General features: G+C 49.4%; 1 protein-coding gene across 1 annotated transcript in view; it reads left to right on the forward strand.

Moving 5' to 3' along the window:
* The window catches only part of KDM6B (lysine demethylase 6B), a 55233-nt gene that overhangs the window by 27440 nt on the left and 7604 nt on the right, over positions 1-20189 (forward strand). The window contains exons 14-19 of the mRNA XM_060256837.1: positions 870-938; positions 8801-8949; positions 12634-12748; positions 12966-13153; positions 16402-16543; positions 19115-19241. Coding sequence (XP_060112820.1) covers positions 870-938; positions 8801-8949; positions 12634-12748; positions 12966-13153; positions 16402-16543; positions 19115-19241 — 790 coding nt within the window. The remainder of the gene's footprint in view (positions 1-869; positions 939-8800; positions 8950-12633; positions 12749-12965; positions 13154-16401; positions 16544-19114; positions 19242-20189) is intronic.

The raw sequence follows: 20189 nt of genomic DNA on the forward strand, positions 1-20189 counted from the left end.
CCACCTCCCGAAGAATCATAGAGTTGGAAGGGACCTCCAGGGTCATTTAGTCCAACCCCCTGCACAATGCAGGAAACTCACATACACTTCCCCTTAAATTCACAGGATCTTCATTGCTGTCAGATGGCCCTCTAGCCTCTGTTGAAAAACCTCCAAGGAAGGAGAGCCCACCACCTCTCGAAGTATCCTAGAGTTGGAAGGGACCTCCAGGGTCATTTAGTCCAACCCCCTGCACAATGCAGGAAACTCACAAACCCCTCCCCCTAAATTCACAGGATCCTCATCGCTGTCAGATGGCCCTCTAGCCTCTGTTGAAAAACCTCCAAGGAAGGAGAGCCCACCACCTCTCGAAGTATCCTAGAGTTGGAAGGGACGTCCAGGGTCATTTAGTCCAACCCCCTGCACAATGCAGGAAACTCACAAACCCCTCTCCCTAAATTCACAGGATCTTCATTGCTGTCAGATGGCCCTCTAGCCTCTGCTTAAAAACCTCCAAGGACGGAGAGCCCATCCACCACCTCCCAAGGAGGAAGCCTGTTCCACTGAGGAACCGTGGAAGACGAGGCGTTTGGGAGATGGGATTCATTTGGGGGAGGAGGTGGTCAGGAAATGATTTTCTTAACATTTAAATGGTTGGAGCTTGGAAGGAGATGAGGTCGAAAGTGGGCAGTGCCAGGAGACGATCCCTCTCTTTGCCCTCCTCCCTTCCCTTGTGACTTTTTAGAAAAGAGTCAGAGTCCAGGGGCCCCTTAAAGACCAACAAAATATGTGGCAGGGGGAGGAGCTTTCGGGAGTCACGGCAGTTGCTCCTTGAGGTAAACGTTTCCCCTTCGGGTTGTAACTTTTTGTTTGGCTTTTCTTCCCAGCAGCAACCCCGACCAGAAACCTCACCAGATCATCAAGTTTGGGACCAATATCGACCTCTCAGATGCCAAACGGTGAGAAGGGCGGGGGACTCGCGCCAAAGCCCCTCCATGTTTTCTTCCTCTGCCGTCCCTGCATTCGGATGAGGGAGAGGCCGGACACCAGTCCCTTGACTAGGAAAAGAGTGTCTTGGCCCTTCAGCCTTTGGTCAGCCATGTTGGGAATGGAACAAAGTTAGAGTTATCAAAGATTTCAGGTTTTCACGGCTGGTAACATCATTAGGGTTTGTAGAATCTTTCGGGCTCAAGTGCCGTGTTCTACTGGAGAAAGTTTTCCTTCCAGACGTTTCGTTCTCAGCTGCGGAGAACATCCTCAGTGGCGTTGCAGCCGGACCAGGCGCTCAGACCTTCTTGGCTGCTGTGCATTGAGTGGAGCCAGGGCTGCTGGAGAGCTGCTATTTCTAGGCTGAAGGGCAGCACGATTTTAACAGAAAGGAAGAAGGCATTTTCATCCACCAATCTTGGTACCCAGCTCTGCAAAACACCCTACAGACTATAAATTGCAGAAAGTCTCAGAACAACCAGCAAATTCCACAGAACAATCAGCACAGTCAACAACCATCTTCCTTATCTTCACACCCCTTCCAACCCTCCCAGCAATTAACACGGAACAATGGTCACATTCAACAGCCAGTTTCCTTATCACTACCCTTCCAGGAAGCCCCACCAAACAATGGGCACATCCACAAACCAATTGCCCTTTCACCACACCCCCTCCAGCCTAGAAATAGCAGCTCTCCAGCAGCCCTGGCCTCACTCAATGCACAGCAGCCAAGAAGGTCTGAGCGTCTGCTCCGGCTGCAATGCCACTGAGGATGTTCTCCGCAGCTGAGAACAAAACGTCTGGAAGGAAAACTTTCTCCAGTAGAACACGGCACTTGATCCCGAAAGATTCTACAAACCCTAATAAAGTTAGAGTTCCAGGGGCACCTTTAAGACCAACAAAGTTTAATTCTGGGCGTAAGTTTTGGTGTGTGTGCATAATAGCTTACACCCACACAAAAGCGCACAGAAACTGATACCTGTAATAAAACTTCGTTGGTCTTAAAGGTGCCCCTGGAACTCAACGTTTGTGCTGTTGCTTTAGACTGACACGGCTGCCCACCTGAATGTCTGGAATACTGGGTGTTCTCCTCCTCTTTGATGTCCTGCCTTTTTGACATGAAGAGACTTGCCCTTCCGTTTCTCTGCACCCCTAAGAGAGAGAGGTGGGGCCTTTGAGAACTGCACCTGAGAAATCTAGGGCAGCTAAGATTGCCAGCCTTCGGGGAGCGACGATAAAGCCGAGAGTTCCACAATGCAGAATGAAATAACGACAGAAAACGTGGGGAAATAACGAAAAGATCCTGAAATTACTGAACAATTCAACAGTATATATTCAATAGAAATTCAGCACAGTTACAATACAGTTTGTTACGCTTCTACAAAAGCTCATTCTATTCCACAAAAATCCATGCAATGTGGAAAGACAGAATTAAAAGTTCATAAAAAGACGCTCCGCTTGGGTGCGTCGATTTCTTGACTTTAAAGCTCTCGTAGACATTCACCCGAAGAATAAAGCGCTAGTGCGGTCCGAATTTCGAATGCAGATGATTTAAGTGCTGGAAATTCTTTCTTCAGTCTTGCAGATGTTAAATTGAAACTTTCATCGATTAGGAAATAGTTGAAAACAGTGGGTCAAAATAAGTCTCAATAGTAAAGCTGCTTGTAATACTGTTACAGATTCCTTTCTCTTAAGAGACTCTTCCCACATTCCTTTGTACCAACCGTTATGTCTTGGACGATGCCGTCCATTGCATACGAAGGCAGCCCGAAGGGAACGGAGTGGAGGCGCTGGAATAGCATCACAATCGATCTTGTCTTTGTGCATTGCATGCATTTTTGTAGAACAGAATGAACTTTTGTTAGAAGTGTAATGAATTGCATTGTAACAGCGCTGAATTTCTATCGAATATATATTGCTGAATGGTTGAGTAATTTCAGGATCCTTTTGTTATTTTACCACATTTTTTGGTTGTTATTTCAGCCTTCGGGGAACAGCTGGAGATCTGCTATTACAGTTCTCCAGACCAGGGGACATTTAGTCGAAAAAGAGGTGCCGGAGCTCAGTATAACAACTCATTTGCAGATTCCACGCACCCCTGACTTCACTGGAAGGTGGACTCAATTATACCCCTTCAGTGTCTATCTTCAAATGCTTCCTGAATTCTAATTGTCGTCATAAAACCTTCCTCCCATCGCACTTTAAATGGCTTTCTCCTATGCGGCCACAGTGAAGATTTCCATCTGCGTGCTTTATATATATTTGGGTTATTATCCCATTTTTTGGTGGTGGTGGTCGGGGGGGTGGAATATTAGAAAGTTTGTAAAATCTTAAGAGCTCAGCAAAATTCTCACAAGTGGTTTGAACGATGGAGCCCAGAAGCAAGTATTGCAGGGGGGTGGGAGGTTAAGAAAGAAAGAGCACAAAAATTTTTTAGAAGTTCTGGAGCTCCGTTCCCGCCCCAAATGAGCACTGCTCCAGACAACCTTTGTTGGTCTCCAGACCACCTTTGTTGGCCCTGGTGGAAATGACCGCTTTGGAGGGTGGACTTTGGATATTGGACCCTTCTGAGGGCCTTCCCCAAACTCCGCCCTCTCCAAACCTCCACATTTTCAGATGTTTCCTAACCCAGAGCCGGCTGCCCTGTTGACAGGATTCACGCCAGCTCCTCTCTCCTTCCTCCCCTGTAATAATTTTCCCTATTTAAAAATGTGGAATATGAGTTCCTGTTCATTGCGTCTGTGGAAGCGAGCGCAGACTCACAAAAAGCACATGCTGGAATGAAGGTCGTTCGATCTTTCAGGGAGAAAAGGGTTTTTATTAGTCCCTGCCAGATCCTGACAAACTAGAGTCGAACCCATGTTATGCCTTTTCACTGTTATCGCCCAAGTTAGCACAAAACCCCCTGGAAGCTTCTGAGCTCCCCAGAGTTCTTCATCGGGCTGGATGTCACAAAACTGTGAAAGGTATTTTTATTTATTTGACAAGAGTGTATTGATCCTGCCTTTCTGCTGTCACAAGAGAGAATCCTCAGGCTGCCTTTCTACCTTTCTGTCTTTTAAAACTTTGTAATATCCAGCCTGATGAAGCTGCCTTATACTGAATCAGACCATTGTTTTATCAAAGTCAGTATTGCCGGTTTGGTGTAGTGGTGAAGTGCGCGGGCTCTTATCTGGGAGAACTGGGTTTGATTCCCCACTCCTCCACTTGCACCTGCTGGAATGGCCTTGGGTCAGCCAGAGCTCTGGCAGAACTGTCCTTGAAAGGGCAGCTGCTGTGAGAGCCCTCTCAGCCCCACCCACCTCACAGGGAGTCTGTTGTGGGGGAGGAAGGGAAGGTGATTGTAAGAGAGCCTGTTTAGTGTAGTGGTTAAGTGTGCGGACTCTTATCTGGGAGAACCAGCTTTGATTTCCCATTCCTCCACTTGCAGCTGCTGGAATGGCCTTGGGTCAGCCATAGCTGTCTCGCAGAGGTTGTCCTTGAAAGGGCAGCTGCTCTGAGAGCGCTCTCCAGCCCCACCTGCCTAACAGGGTGTCTGTTGTGAAGAAGGAAGATAAAGGAGATGGTGAGAGCCATTTTGGTGTAGTGGTTAAGTGCACGGACTCTTATCTGGGAGAACCGGGTTTGATTCCCCACTCCTCCACTTGCAGCTGCTGGAATGGCTTTGGGTCAGCCATAGCTCTCAGGAGACCCAGTGTGATGGAGAGGCAGTTTGGTGTAGTGGCTAAGTGCCCGGGGCTCTTCTCTGGGAGAACCGGTTTTGATTCCCCACTCCTCCACTTGCAGCCGCTGGGATGGCCTTGGGGCAGCCATAGCTCTTGTGTGGGTCGTCCTTGAAAGGGCAGCTTCTGGGAGAGCTCTCAGCCCCACCTACCTCACAGGATGTCTGTTGTGGGGGAGGAAGATAAAGGAGATTGTAAGCCACTCAGAGAGAAGGGCAGGGTATAAATCCTTCTAGTAATTCATCTCATGAAGAGCTCTGGTGAGCTTTATAGCTTGCAGGGCGTTTTGTGTTAATTTGGTTGGCCCAATAAAAGGTTCAGCATGGATTTTGTTCTTGGTATTTTAGTTTTTTTAAAATGCTCCTGGAGCTCTGTAGTCTATAGATCCCAGTGGGCAGCCGTGTTGGTCTGAAGCAATAGAACAAAGCTGTAGACAAATGCACCTTGAAGACCAACTTAGTTTTATTTAGAATGTAAGCTTTCGTATGCTCTTAAGCAGACTTCCATCAGACAAAAAGATGAAGTCTGCTTAAAAAGATGGAGTTTGTCTGATGAAGTCTGCTTAAGAGCATACGAAAGCTTGCATTCGAAATAATAATAATTATTTTTTATTATTACTTTGCATTTATATCCCGCCCTCTCCGCAAGCGGACTCAGGGCGGCTTACAGTATCATAAAAACAATCAATTCCATAAAACATATAAAACCATAATACATTTATCAGTTTAAAACTATTACGCTATCTCAATCCAGTCTGGCGGTATTGGGTTCTGACTATGACCACCAGCTTCTGTAGGATGTCCGGTGGCAGCCCATTTTCAGTCAACCAGAAAAGCCTGTCTAAACAGTTCGGTCTTACAGGCCCTGCGGCACGCCGACAGATCCCGCAGGGCCCTTATAGCTTCTGGGAGGGTGTTCCAGAGTTCTGGTGCTGCCACCGAGAAGGCCCTAGATCTTGTTGCGCATAGCCTGGCTTCTTTTGGGCCAGGGGCAGACAGCAGATTTTTTGTCCCTGATCGCAGTGCTCTCTGGGGGATATATGGGGAAAGGCGGTCCCGTAGATAGGCAGGTCCCTGACCATAAAGGGCTTTAAAGGTTAATACCAACACCTTGAAGCGAACTCGGAACACAACAGGCAACCAGTGCAGCTCTCTCAGCACTGGCCGAATGTGCTCCCGTCGTGGTAGCCCCATTAACAGCCGTGCCGCAGCGTTCTGCACTAGTTGTAGTCTCCGGGTTAGCGTCAGGGGTAGCCCCAAGTAGAGAGCATAAAACTTAGTTGGTCTTAAAGGTGCACTTGTGTACTGCTTTGTTCAATAGTCTATAGTTTTTAGCCTTTGCTGCCCCCCTGTGGCTATAATTTGTTACTGCAATGGAGGGCTGCTCCTTGAGCTTTACGGCTCTTCTGTGTTCCTGCCAGGAGCTCAGAAAACTCTCTGCTGCCTCCCAGTGGCTATATTGGGCAACAGCCTCCTGCCCTTGCTCTGTCTGTGCTGTGTCTGGGGCGGCCATCTGTGGCCATGGCAAGAGAGTAAAGTAATGGTTCTATGCCGCCCCCCTGTGGCTGAGCTTTGTTATTGCTGTATAAAGAGTTTTCCTTGCTGCCCTCTAGTGGTCATAAGGGTTCATTGCTGGCAGTCTTTCTTTAAGGTTCTGCTAAATCGCTTTGTTTTTAACTGTTTTGTTGCTTTTTCTTTTTTTTTTTGGAAAGCTTTATTGTAAAATAATGGTTCTTTACAGCTTACAATCAAAAGAATATAACAGAGACTCAAGTTCTATAACATTATAATTTTAAAACACAAGCAGTGGTCGTATACTGACCAGAAATAAGAAAGAAAAGGTAAACACGTGCAGCAAATAGGGTTGCCAAGTCCAATTCATGAAATATCTGGGGACTTTGGGGGTGGAGCCAGGAGACATTGGGGGCGGAGCCAGGAGCAAAGGTGTGACAAGCATAATTGAACTCCAAAGGGAGTTCTGGCCATCACATTTCAAGGGACAGCACACCTTTTAAATGCCTTCCTTCCATAGGAAATAATGAAGGATAGGGGCACCGTCTTTGCGGGCTCATAGAATTGGACCCCCTGGTCCAATCTCTTTGAAACTTAGGGAGTATATTGGGGAGAGTCACTGGATGCTATACTGAAAATCTTTTGCCACTACCTCAAAAAACAGGGCCCCCAGAGCCTCAGATACCTGCTGATCAATTCTCCATTATTTTCTATGGGAATAAGCCTCCATAGGGAATCAGGAGTTCCCAGCAGACATTTCCCTCCCCCCTCCCCCGCTTTCTGAAGCAGGGGGAGGGCCTCCAAACTGGGGGATCCCCTGTCTCCACCTGGGGATTGGCAACCCTAGCAGCGAACGTTTATGCCTGGAGATAGTTTGCTGAGTCTCAATAATACTGTATAAAGGGCATAAAACGACTAACAGTTGGCCTAAATAGAAGAGAATAGATTGGATTTACACCCCACCCTTCGCTACCCGGAGTCTCAGAGTGGCTCACAATCTCCTTTCCCTTCCCCTCCCCACAACAGACACCCTGTGAGGTAGGTGGAGCTGAGAGAGCTCTGACAGAAACTGCTCTTGAGAGGAACAGGTCTGCAAGAACTTGTGGCTGTCTCAAGGTCACTCCTGCGGGCGCAGGGTGAGGAGTGGGGAATCAAACCTGGTTCTCCCAGATGAGAGTCCATTGTATAAAAATCCCAGCTTTGTTAGTACGAGGCTGAAACAGGTGGAGATTTATCATTTTTCCTTGATGCTATCTGCTTGCTTTTCAGTGCTCATCCAGTGGGGTTTTGGTTTAGGGGTGAAGCTGCTGTAAGAGCTCTCTCAGCCCCACCTACCTCACAGGGTGTCTGTTGTGGCTGGGGGAAAAGAAGGGAAAGGAGATTGTAGGTCGTTCTGAGACTCTGAGATTCAGAGTATAGGGCGGGGTATGAATCCAATCTCTTCTTCTTTAGTAGCTTTTAAAGATGAACATCTCAGTTCAAGCCAGGAGCAGCTGAGAAAGCAAGTAGATTTTCAAGGTGGGCGCTTTCGAGACTCAAAGTTCCCAGGGGTTTTTTTGTAGCAGGAACTCCTTTGCATATTAGGCCACACCCTCCCTGATGTAGTCAATTTTCCTGAAGCTTACTGGAGAGCTAGTTTGGTGTAGTGGTTAAGTGTGTGGACTCTTATCTGGAAGAACCAGGTTTGATTCCCCACTCCTCCTCTTGCTGCTGCTGGAATGGCCTTGGGTTAGCCATAGCTCTCGCAGGAGTTGTCCTTGAAAGGGTAGCTGCTTTGAGAGCCCTCTCAGCCCCACCCATCTCACAGGATGTCTGTTGTGGTGGAGGAAGGTAAAGGAGATTGTAAGCCACTCTGAGACTCTGTCCTTGAAAGGGCAACTGCTGTGAGACCCCTCTCAGCCCCACCCACCTCACAGGGTGTCTGTTGTAGGGGAGGAAGGTAAAGGAGATTGTAGGCCGCTCTAAGACTCTGTCCTTGAAAGGGCAGCTGCTGTGAGAGCCCTCTCAGCCCCACCCACCTCACAGGGTGTCTGTTGTAGGGGAGGAAGGTAAAGGAGATTGTAGGCCGCTCTAAGACTCTGTCCTTGAAAGGGCAGCTGCTGTGAGAGCCCTCTCAGCCCCACCCACCTCACAGGGTGTCTGTTGTAGGGGAGGAAGGTAAAGGAGATTGTAGGCCGCTCTAAGACTCTGTCCTTGAAAGGGCAGCTGCTGTGAGAGCCCTCTCAGCCCCACCCATCTCACAGGGTGTCTGTTGTGGGGGGAGGAAGATAAAGGAGATTGTGAGCCGCTCCGAGACGCTGAGATTCACAGTGGAGGGCAGGATATAAGGCCAATATCATCATCACCTTACAGTAGGCCCTGTACTAAGAGCCCTGTAAGCTCTTGGAGGATTGGCTACATCGGGTGTGTGGCTTAATAGGCCAAGGAGTTCCTGCTAAAGGGAAAAGCCCTGAAAGTTTCCATTGTCGGCTCATTCATACTCTGAAAATCTTGGTCTCAAAGGTGCTTGTGACATCGCAGCGAGATGTTCTGCTGTAGACCGACATGAACCTCTGAATCTGTCTTTTAAGGTGCCCTTTTTCATTGTTCGGTGCTCTGCAGGTGGAAGCCGCAGCTACAGGAGCTGTTGAAGCTCCCAGCCTTCATGCGAGTCACCTCCACGGGGAACATGCTGAGCCACGTGGGGCACACCATCCTGGGCATGAACACGGTACAGCTGTACATGAAAGTACCGGGAAGCCGCACGCCAGGTAAGGGGCGCAGGAGGGGCCTGTGCGTTGGTGCCAGTCCGATGCCTCCCACAGAGGAAACCGTGCCGCTGGAAACAAACACAAAGGCTCACGGTCACAAGGCTGAAAATGCAGGGAAAAAATCTATTGACAGTAATAAAGAGCGATGCGAAACTTTTCACCCTGTTGACAGTGGGTTACCATAAAACTCCCATTATACAGATAGTTTGTGTTTCATTCGATTTATACCCCGCCCACTCCGCCAAGGTGGGCTCAGGGCGGCTTGCATCGAAGTCATAGCGTGCTATGATCGCAGGCATCAAACGACTTAAATATATAAGTTAAAACGCATCGATTAAAACCGTGTACAAGATTCCTTGCAGACTCGACAAAATTCATCAAGGCATATATTGGCCACTGTGTGACAGAGAGTGTTCGACTGATGGGCCATTGGCCTGATCCAACATGGCTTCTCTTATGTGACACAGAGTGTAGGACTGGAGGGGCCATTGGCCTGATCCAACAGGGCTTCTCTTATGTTCTTATGTGACACAGAGTGTTGGACTGGATGGGCCACTGGCCTGATCCAACATGGCTTCTCTTATGTTCTTATATAATTGTTTTGGCCACTGTGTGACACAGAGTGTTGGACTGGTTGGGCCACTGGCCTGATCCAACATGGCTTCTCTTATGTTCTTATGTGACACAGTATGTTGGACTGGTTGGGCCTTTGGCCTGATCCAACATGGCTTCTCTTCTGTTCTTATGTGACACAGAGTGTTGGACTGGAGGGGCCATTGGCCTGATCCAACATGGCTTCTCTTATGTTCTTATGTGACACAGAGTGTTGGACTGGATGGGCCACTGGCCTGATCCAACATGGCTCCTCTTATGTTCTTATGTGACACAGAGTGTTGGACTGGATGGGCCATTGGCCTGATCCAACATGGCTTCTCTTATGTTCTTATGTGACACAGAGTGTTGGACTGGATGGGCCACTGGCCTGATCCAACATGGCTCCTCTTATGTTCTTATGTGACACAGAGTGTTGGACTGGATGGGCCATTGGCCTGATCCAACAGGGCTTCTCTTATGTTCTTATGTGACACAGAGTGTTGGACTGGATGGGCCATTGGCCTGATCCAACAGGGCTTCTCTTATGTTCTTATGTGACACAGAGTGTTGGACTGGATGGGCCATTGGCCTGATCCAACATGGCTTCTCTTATGTTCTTATGTGACACAGAGTGTTGGACTGGATGGGCCACTGGCCTGATCCAACATGGCTCCTCTTATGTTCTTATGTGACACAGAGTGTTGGACTGGATGGGCCATTGGCCTGATCCAACATGGCTTCTCTTATGTTCTTATGTGACACAGAGTGTTGGACTGGATGGGCCACTGGCCTGATCCAACATGGCTCCTCTTATGTTCTTATGTGACACAGAGTGTTGGACTGGATGGGCCATTGGCCTGATCCAACAGGGCTTCTCTTATGTTCTTATATGACACAGAGTGTTGGACTGGATGGGCCATTGGCCTGATCCAACAGGGCTTCTCTTATGTTCTTATGTGACACAGAGTGTTGGACTGGATGGGCCATTGGCCTGATCCAACATGGCTTCTCTTCTGTTCTTATGTGACACAGAGTGTTGGATTGGATGAGCCATTGGCCTGATCTAACATGGCTTCTCTTATGTGACACAGAGTGTAAGACTGGCTGGGCCTTTGCCCTGATCCAACATGGCTTCTCTTATGTTCTTAAGGCAACAGTGCCCTTATAGCAGACTTTTCCTGTTTTAGGGAACTCCTGTCCCTTTTTCAAATGCTGAGATAAAGACGATGAGCTGACTTCAACGATCCCCACGCACAGGAGCTAGCAAACCAAGCCATTTCCCAGATAGGCTTCTTCAGGCACGCAAACTTTCGGGATGCATTTCTTCAAATTACAGCCACTTCGAGTCACGCAGATTGCCACATGACTCGAAGCGGCTGAAATTTGAAGAAATGCGTCCCAGAAATTTTGTATTGCTCTCTATTACTGTCAATAGATTTTTTTTATTTTTACATTTTCAGCCTTGTGACCGTGAGCAGTTTGTGCTTTGTTCTTGCAGTCTGATACCTCCACCATGGTCAACCTCTTCCCACTTTAGATAGATCCAGGTGGGCAGCAGTGCTGGTCTGAAGCGACAAGCCAAAGTAAGGGGTCCGGTAGCCCATTTAAGACCAACAAAGGTGCATTCAGATTGTAAACTTTTGTGCACGTGCAGACTTCTTCAGACAATGGAGTGTGGTGTACAGCGAGCAGAGCTACACCTAGCTGGTGAGCAGTGGTTAAGAGTGCAAAGTGTGGATCCAGTGGCCAGAGAGTGAAATTTACAAATTGAAAGAACAATTTGGTCTGGATAGCATTTGCGTGGGAAGCCTATAAAGCAGTCACATGTCCGAATGGGAGAACGATGGTGGGAGTGTCATAAGGCAATAAAAGGAGTCTGTTAATTGCTCTATTGCTTGGAAGTTTGGGTTAAACCAAGAACATGTCTTTCCCAGAGGTTTCTAGTTTAGATATAGTTTTGCCAGCTTCTGGCTTGTTTCTTCGCCAACTTCATGGTGCTTATTTTAACCTTCAGAGTTCTGGATGTCCCCTCCCCCCCCAAGGACATTTCTTCCCAAATGTCTCCTGATTTGTATTCTTGAAAAGCCGTCCTGTTTTGCATTCTATCCTTTAGGGAGGCAAGCTCCAGTTCTGCTAGAAGCACTCCCGCATTGTGCAGGGGGTTGGACTAGATGACCCTGGAGGTCCTTTCCAACTGTATGATTCTTAGCAGGGCCTTTTTAGCTGCCGCTCCAGAGCTCGTGTTATTTCATTTTTCAGGAAGTTCCTTTGGCTCCTTTCCTGTTGCTTGTTTTTTTTTCCCAGTTTGATGTAGTGGTTAAGTGTGCGGACTCTTATCTGGGAGAACCTGGTTTGATTCCCCCACTCCTCCACTTGCACCTGCTGGAATGGCCTTGGGTTAGCCATAGCTGTCACAGGAGTTGTCCTTGCAAGGGCAGCTGCTGTGAGAGCCCTCTCAGCCCTACCCACCTCACAGGGTGTCTGTTGTGGGGGAGAAGATATAGGAGATTGTGAGCTGCTCTGAGATTCTGATTCAGAGAGAAGGGTGGAGTATAAATCTACAATCTTCTTATCCGGGAGAACCGGGTTTGCTTCCCCACTCCTCCACTTGCACCTGCTGGAATGGCCTTGGGTCAGCCAGAGCTCTGGCAGAGGTTGTCCTTGAAAGGGCAGCTGCTGTAAGAGCCCTCTCAGCCCCACCCACCTCATAGGGTGTCTGTTTTGGGGGGGAAAGATACAGGAAATTGTAAGCCGCTCTGAGTCTCTGATTCGGAGAGAAGGGTGGGGTATAAATCTGCATTCGTCTTCTTCCTCCTCCTCCAAAGGCACCTGAGAAGACTTGGTTTAGTTTGCCTTTTCGTCAATTAATGGGGGTTTTATTCCATGTTTTTTTTTTAAAAGCGTTTATCTACCGACTTTTAATCCCCCTAAACCAGTTTGTGAATTACCTTTAGTGAAAAGTGGCATGAAAGTCTGTGACGCTTAGCGCTGGATATTGTGCCTTCTCCAAGCCTTCTCTGAATCCCCTCAGAGAGAGGGCTTGAAGCAGGGCTGCTTTCTGGGGTCCTCAAGCGCGTTCTTCTCTTCCAGGCCATCAGGAGAACAACAACTTCTGTTCTGTGAACATCAACATCGGGCCTGGCGACTGCGAATGGTTTGCTGTCCACGAGCATTACTGGCAAAGCATCAGTGCCTTCTGTGACAGGTGGGCGGTGAGAGGACTGGGGGAGGAGGCGGCCTTGGCCGGCTCGCGGCGGGGGCGGCTCCCCACCTGGGGAAGCGCTAGACTTTGTCTGCTCACATCCCAGACGGAGAGCTTGTGGGCACGTCGGCGTCTGGCAGAGGGGGGCGCCAAGCTGTGCCGTCTGCAGAAAGATGGTCCGGGGCGTTCCCGCCTCACCGGGCTGTGTTTGTTCTCTCAGGCACAATGTGGATTACCTGACCGGCTCGTGGTGGCCCATCCTAGAAGACCTCTACCAGTCCAACATCCCCGTGTATCGCTTCATCCAGCGGCCGGGAGACCTCGTGTGGATCAACGCCGGGACCGTCCACTGGGTTCAGGCGACGGGCTGGTGCAACAACATCGCTTGGAACGTCGGCCCGTTGACAGGTGAGGGGCGGGGACCGGATCCCTCTGAGGACGGGAGGGAGCTCTTATGGCTCTCGTCTGGATTAGAACTGCTCAGCCCCCAGCCTCTCTAGTTGTGGGGCTGGGAGAGACTGGGCCAGGCAGATCCAAGTTAGAGGACGGTGCAGAGCTGTTTTCTGCGGCCCCAGAAGGTCGGACCAGAACCAACGAGTTGAAATTAAAGCAGAAGAGTTTTCAACTAAACATGAGGAAGAACTTCCTGATAGTTCGAGCTGTTCCTCAATGGAACAAGCTTCCCCCTCGGGAGGTGGTGGGCTCTCCTTTCTTGGAGGTTTTCAAAGACAGGCTAGAGGGCTCTCTGACAGATCCTGTGAATTGAGGGGGAGGTGTTTGTGAGTTTCCTGCATTGTGCAGGGGGTTGGACTAGATGACCCTGGAGATCCCTTCCAACTCTAGGATTCTATGATACCTGAAGGGCTATCCTATAGAGGAGGGTGTGGACTTGTTTTCTGTGGCCCCAGAAGGTAGTACCATAACCAACGGGTTGAAATTAAATCAAAAGAGTTTCCGGCTCAACATTAGGAAGAACTTCCTGACCGTTCAAGCAATTCCTCAGTGGAACAGGCTTCCTCCTTGGGAGGTGGTGGGCTCTCCTTCCTTGGAGGTTTTCAAACAGAGGCTAGATGGTTCTCTGACGGCAATGAAGATCCTGTGAATTTAGGGGGAGGGGTTTGTGAGTTTCCTGCATTGTGCAGGGGGTTGGACTAGATGACCCTGGAGATCCCTTCCAACACTAGAATTCTATGGTTAGAGCGGTTCCTCAGTGGAACAGGCTTCCTCCTTGGGAGGTGGTGGGCTCTCCTTCCTTGGAGGTTTTCAAAGAGAGGCTAGAGGGCCCTCTGACAGCAATGAAGATCCTGTGAATTTAGGGGGAAGTGTTTGTGAGTTTCCTGCATTGTGCAGGGGGTTGGACTAGATTACCCTGGAGGTCCCTTCCAACTCTAGGATTCTATGTTTTAACTGGGCTCTCCTTCCTTGGAGGTTTTTAAACGGAGGCTAGAGGGCCATCTAACAGCAATGAAGATCCTGTGAATTTAGGGGGAGGCGTTTGTGAGTTTCCTGCATTGTGCAGGGGGTTGGACTAGATGACCCTGGAGGTCCCTTCCAACTCTATGATTCTATGAGGGAGAACTTCCTGACCGTTAGAGCAGTTTCTGAGTGAAACAGGCTTCCTCCTCGGGAGGTGGTGAGTTCTCCTTCCTTGGAGGTTTTTCAACAGAGGCTAGATGGCCCTCTGACAGCGATGAAGATGCTGTGAACTTGGGCAGATCATGAGAAGGAGGGTGGGAAGGGTCACCTCAGTGCTTAGTTCTTGGTGCCCTTTACTACAAGCCCAAGGAATGGTGCTCACCACTTTGGGGTCAGGCAGCAATTTTTCTCCGGGCCAGTTTGGGCAGGGATCCTGGAGGGTTTGGTCATCTTCTGGCCATGGAACGGAAGCCACTGGGTGTGAGTTGGGAGGGGGGGAGGTGTTTGTGAATTCCCGGCATGGTGCCCAGGGGTTGGACTAGATGACCCCGGAGATCCCTTCCAACTCCGTGATTCTATGACTCATACAACTTCCATCTTCTTGTGAAATTGGGAGCCTCCTGAAACAAACGGGAAAGAGGGCTTGTCCAGGGTAGGATGCAGTTGGCACGGGTAGCTCCGTCTTCCCCTTTTGCGTTTGTGGCTGCTTTTCAGAATCCCAGGGCTGCAGGGGGAACTTAAGGAAACATAAGAGTAGCCTTCTGGTAGAAAACCAGTTTGGTGTCGTGGTGAAGTGTGCGGACTCTTATCTGGGAGAACCGGGTTCCCATTCCCCGCTCCTCCACTTGCACCTGCTGGAATGGCTTGGGTAAGCCGTAGCTCTGGCAGAGGTTGTCCTTGAAAGGGCAGGTGCTGTAAGAGCTCTCTCAGCCATACCCACCTCACAGGGTGTCTGTTGTGGGGGAGGAAGGGAAAGGAGATTGTGGGCCACTCTGAGACAATGTCCTTGAAAGGGCAGCTGCTGTGAGAGCCCTCTCAGCCCCCCCGCCCTCACAGGGTGTCTGTTGTGGGGGAGGAAGGTAAAGGAGATTGTGAGCCGCTCTGAGACTCTTCAGAGTGGAGGGCGGGATATAAATCCAATATCTTCATCTACCTCACAGGGTGTCTGTTGTGGGGGAGGAAGGGAAAAGAGATTGTGAGTCGCTCTGAGACTCTTCGGAGTGGAGGGCGGGATATAAATCCAGTATCTTCATCTACCTCACAGGGTGTCTGTTGTGGGGGACGAAGGGAAAGGAGATTGTGAGCCGCTCTGAGACTCTTCGGAGTGGAGGGCGGGATATAAATCCAATATCTTCATCTACCTCACAGGGTGTCTGTCGTGGGGGAGGAAGGGAAAGGAGATTGTGAGCCGCTCTGAGACTCTTCGGAGTGGAGGGCGGGATATAAATCCAATATCTTCATCTACCTCACAGGGTGTCTGTCGTGGGGGAGGAAGGGAAAGGAGATTTTGAGCCACTCTGAGACTCTTCGGAGTGGAGGGCGGGATATAAATCCAACATCTTCATCTACCTCACAGGGTGTCTGTTGTGGGGGAGGAAGGGAAAGGAGGTTGTGAGCCGCTCTTGAGACTCTTCGGAGTGGAGGGCGGGATATAAATCCAACATCTTCATCTACCTCACAGGGTGTCTGTTGTGGGGGAGGAAGGGAAAGGAGGTTGTGAGCCGCTCTTGAGACTCTTCGGAGTGGAGGGCAGGATATAAATCCAATATCTTCATCTACCTCACAGGGTGTCTGTTGTGGGGGAGGAAGGGAAAGGAGATTGTGAGCCGCTCTGAGACTCTTCAGAGTAGAGGGCGGGATATAAATCCAATATCATCTTCTTCTTCCCCTACTGCAAGGGAGTCTGTAGCCCAGCTGGGCATTTGAAGGCCAATTTTGAAGCCTTATGAAGCTCAAGGCAGCTTACCAACATAGATGAAACAAGTTGAAGAAAATACATCAGAAGCATAAAACCTGAATTTAAAATTGCCCCTCAAGACTGCTGCTCAACATAGTCAGATGCGTCCTCTACTGCTTCCTAAAGACTGGAAGCGGGGATGCCGGGCGACCTTCCCCGGGGAGGCGGTTTTGAAACGGTGGGGCTGCCACCAAAAAGGCCCTGTCTTGTGTGCCCACCAAACGAGCTTTTTCGATCGATGGGTCTCCCCTCCATCCTAACCGGCCCCCGTTCTGTCCCGCAGCCTACCAGTATCAGCTGGCCCTGGAGCGCTACGAGTGGAACGAGGTGAAGAACGTCAAGTCCATCGTCCCCATGATCCACGTCTCCTGGAATGTCGCCCGCACTGTCAAGATCAGCGACTCCGACTTGTACAAAATGATCAAGTGAGGACTTAGCGGCCTCCCCCGGGGATCTGCAGGCCAAAGTCTCTTGACTGCTGGGCACTGGTTCGCCAGCTGTCCCCCTTACCCTGCCCCAAAGTCCCTTTCTTGGGGAGAGGGTTCTCCCCGGAGGCAAGAGAGATTCTGGGAAGGGGACTGCCCTTGTGGGGCTATGAGGCTGTCTCCCCTGGGTGCATTCTGCACCCTGTCCTGCAGGAGGAGTATAGCAAAACTACGAATAATCTGAGTAGCACAAAACCATCAAAATTGTATCGTATTCTTAAAGTCGCAGTAACATACAAAATTTCAAGGTACAGATCCACACAAGTCCAATGGGAAAAGTCTCTCTCTCAAAGTCACTGTTAGTGTGCCCAAAGTTAACGTTAGCCATCAGTGTAGCAGTCAGTCAATGGAGACCGGTTTCGGCAACGCCTTCCTCCAGCTGTAGACCTTTACCTTGGAGAGCCAGTTTGGTGTAGTGGTTAAGTGTGCGGACTCTTATCTGGGAGAACCGGGTTTGATTCCCCACTCCTCCACTTGCACCTGCTGGAATGGCCTTGGGTCAGCCGGAGCTCTGGCAGAGGTTGTCCTTGAAAGGGCAGCTGCTGTGAGAGCCCTCTCCAGCCCCACCCACCTCACAGGGTGTCTGTTGTGGGGGAGGAAGGGAAAGGAGATTGTGAGCCGCTCTGAGACTCTTCGGAGTGGAGGGCGGGATATAAATCCAATATCTTCATCTACCTCACAGGGTGTCTGTTGGGGGGAGGAAGGGAAAGGAGATTGTGAGCCCCTCTGAGACTCTTCGGAGTGGAGGGCGGGATATAAATCCAATATCTTCTTCTACCTCACAGGGTGTCTGTTGTGGGGGAGGACGGGAAAGGAGATTGTGAGCTGCTCTGAGACTCTCCAGAGTGGAGGGCGGGATATAAATCCAATATCTTCATCTACCTCACAGGATGTCTGTTGTGGGGGAGGAAGGGAAAGGAGATTGTGAGCCGCTCTGAGACTCTCCGGAGTGGAGGGCGGGATATAAATCCAGTATCTTCATCTACCTCACAGGGTGTCTGTTGTGGGGGGGAGGAAGGGAAAGGAGATGGTGAGCCGCTCTGAGACTCTTCGGAGTGGAGGGCGGGATATAAATCCAGTATCTTCATCTACCTCACAGGGTGTCTGTTGTGGGGGAGGAAGGGAAAAGAGATGGTGAGCCGCTCTGAGACTCTTCGGAGTGGAGGGTGGGATATAAATCCAATATCTTCATCTACCTCACAGGGTGTCTGTTGTGGGGGAGGAAGGGAAAGGAGATTGTGAGCCGCTCTGAGACTCTTCGGAGTGGAGGGCGGGATATAAATCCGATATCTTCTTCTTACGCCATTCAGTGGGTCACGGTTTTCCCAATAGTAACGACAATTTCTTCTAAGCGGGGACTCCAGTGCAAAATTCTGTAACAGGCAAAGCCTACTAATATTCCTTATTGCTTAGGGATTTTTCAAGAAGTTGTCATTACTCTTGGGAAAACCATGACCCGTTGGATGGTGTAAAGGCCTACAGCTGGAGAAAGGCGTTGCCGAAACCGGTCTCCGTTAACTAATTTTCAAGTCTAGTCAAGGTAGCCTTTATTGGCATAAAATGTATAGATATATATATATATATCAGAGCAAATTGGTTGGGAAAAAGAAAGATAAAATGGAACGATTGCATACATATACATCAGGAAAAGCAAAAGCATAAACTATTTCTATGCGATCCTCTGGCGTGCCTTTGGAACAGAATAAAGAAACTTTGCCACTTTTCTCCGGGACGCTAGACGAAGTATCGTTCCAAAGGCTACAGGCCTGAAGTGCATCAGAACAATCAACCATGCTAGCTAAAAGAGGATGCAAATACTTGTGACGAAGATCTGTATACAAATTGCAATAAAGAAGAATACGAGTAACTGACCCCACGCATGTTTGCTTACAGAGACAGTAGCTGACTGAGCAGGCTGTCTTGTTAAAATCTGCCGTAAAGAATAAAAACCATGAAAACTAATCGACTACTGCACTGATGGCTGTTCTCCCTGGGTTCACGTCGTAAGATGGCCAACATTAACTTCCGACACACTAACAGTGACTTTGAGAGAGAGACTTTCCCCATTGGGCTTGTGTGGATTTGTACCTTGAAATTTTGGGTTACTGCGACTTTTAAGAATACGATAAAATCTCGATCGTTTTGGGCTACTCAGTTTATTCTTAGTTTTGCTATAGCTCTGCTGAGTATCCTCCGCGTTTAGAGACAGAGTAGGCCTTTGAGAGCTGGAATAGCGGGAGTTCAAGAGCTGATATTTCACCATCATTTGGAGTGATGGGGCACACATGCTTCCATGGGGTGCTGGGTGAGTCGCTATACCAAGCATGTTCCTCCGGCCTTGAAGGCAAGACAGGGTAGTGTGTGCACGGATCTGCTCCATCCTTCCCTTCCCCTCTCCCCCATGGCCTGGTTCCGGGGCTCCTGCTGTCTCCCCGTTTCGGTTGTGGCTTTTGGGTCTGCGGCTCCGCGTGTCCTCCCGGCTTCAGGTCCTCGCCCCTCTCTTTCCCTCAGGTATTGTCTGATGCAGTCGATCAAACACTGTCAGATCCAGCGGGAGAGCCTGGTGCGGACAGGAAAGAAGATCGCCTACCAGGGACGGGTGAAGGACGAGCCAGCCTACTATTGCAACGAGTGCGACGTAAGTCTCCAAACCCCTCCTAGCGCCATCACTAAGGGGGGAGCGTGCACCAGGGGGGCCTCTAAGCTGCGGGCATGAGCAGCCGCTCATTAACTCCGGCAGCCCCGCTCAGCAGCAGACTGGAGCGCCCCGCACGTTTACGATAGCAGCAAAGAGACGGAGGGCTCCACGGGACAGTGTAGCTACCGTGTAAGATACTGAATGTCGTGCTGTCTTAAATCGTGAGAATTTGTTGCATGTATTCAGTGCTTGTGTTTGCTCCTCTTATGGTACACGCCTTTAACTGTTGCATAAGAACATAAGAGAAGCCATGTTAGATCAGGCCAATGGCCCATCCAGTCCAACATTCTGTGTCACACAGCAGCCAAATATATATATATATATATATATACACACACACACACACACTGTGGCTAATAGCTGCTGATGGACCTCTGCTCCATATTTTTATCTAACCTCCTCTTGAAGGTGGCTATGCTTGTGGCCGCCGCCACCTCCTGTGGCAGTGAATTCCACATGTTAATCACCCTTTGGGTGAAGAAGTACTTCCTTTTCTGCAGCGTTAGCAGGTTTATAGGACTGCTTTGTTGCTGACCACTGTTAATTCTTGATACTTATTTAGTGAAATTTATACACACCATAGATTTATTATACACAGGAGGATATTATTGTGGTTAGAAGAAGATGATATTGGATTTATACCCTGCCTTTCACTCTGAATCTCGGAGTCTTAAGAGAGGCTCACAATCTCTTTTACTTTCCTCCCCCATAACAGACATCCTGTGGGGTGGGTAGGGCTGAGATTAACATGTGGAATTCACTGCCACAGGAGGTGGTGGCGGCAACAAGCATAGCCAGCTTCAAGAGGGGGTTAGATAAAAATATGGAGCAGAGGTTCATCAGTGGCTATTAGCCACAGTGTGTGTGTGTGTGTGTATTTGGTCACTG

Source organism: Heteronotia binoei, chromosome 15 (assembly GCF_032191835.1).
Source record: "Heteronotia binoei isolate CCM8104 ecotype False Entrance Well chromosome 15, APGP_CSIRO_Hbin_v1, whole genome shotgun sequence".
In the NCBI taxonomy this organism is placed as follows: domain Eukaryota; kingdom Metazoa; phylum Chordata; class Lepidosauria; order Squamata; family Gekkonidae; genus Heteronotia; species Heteronotia binoei.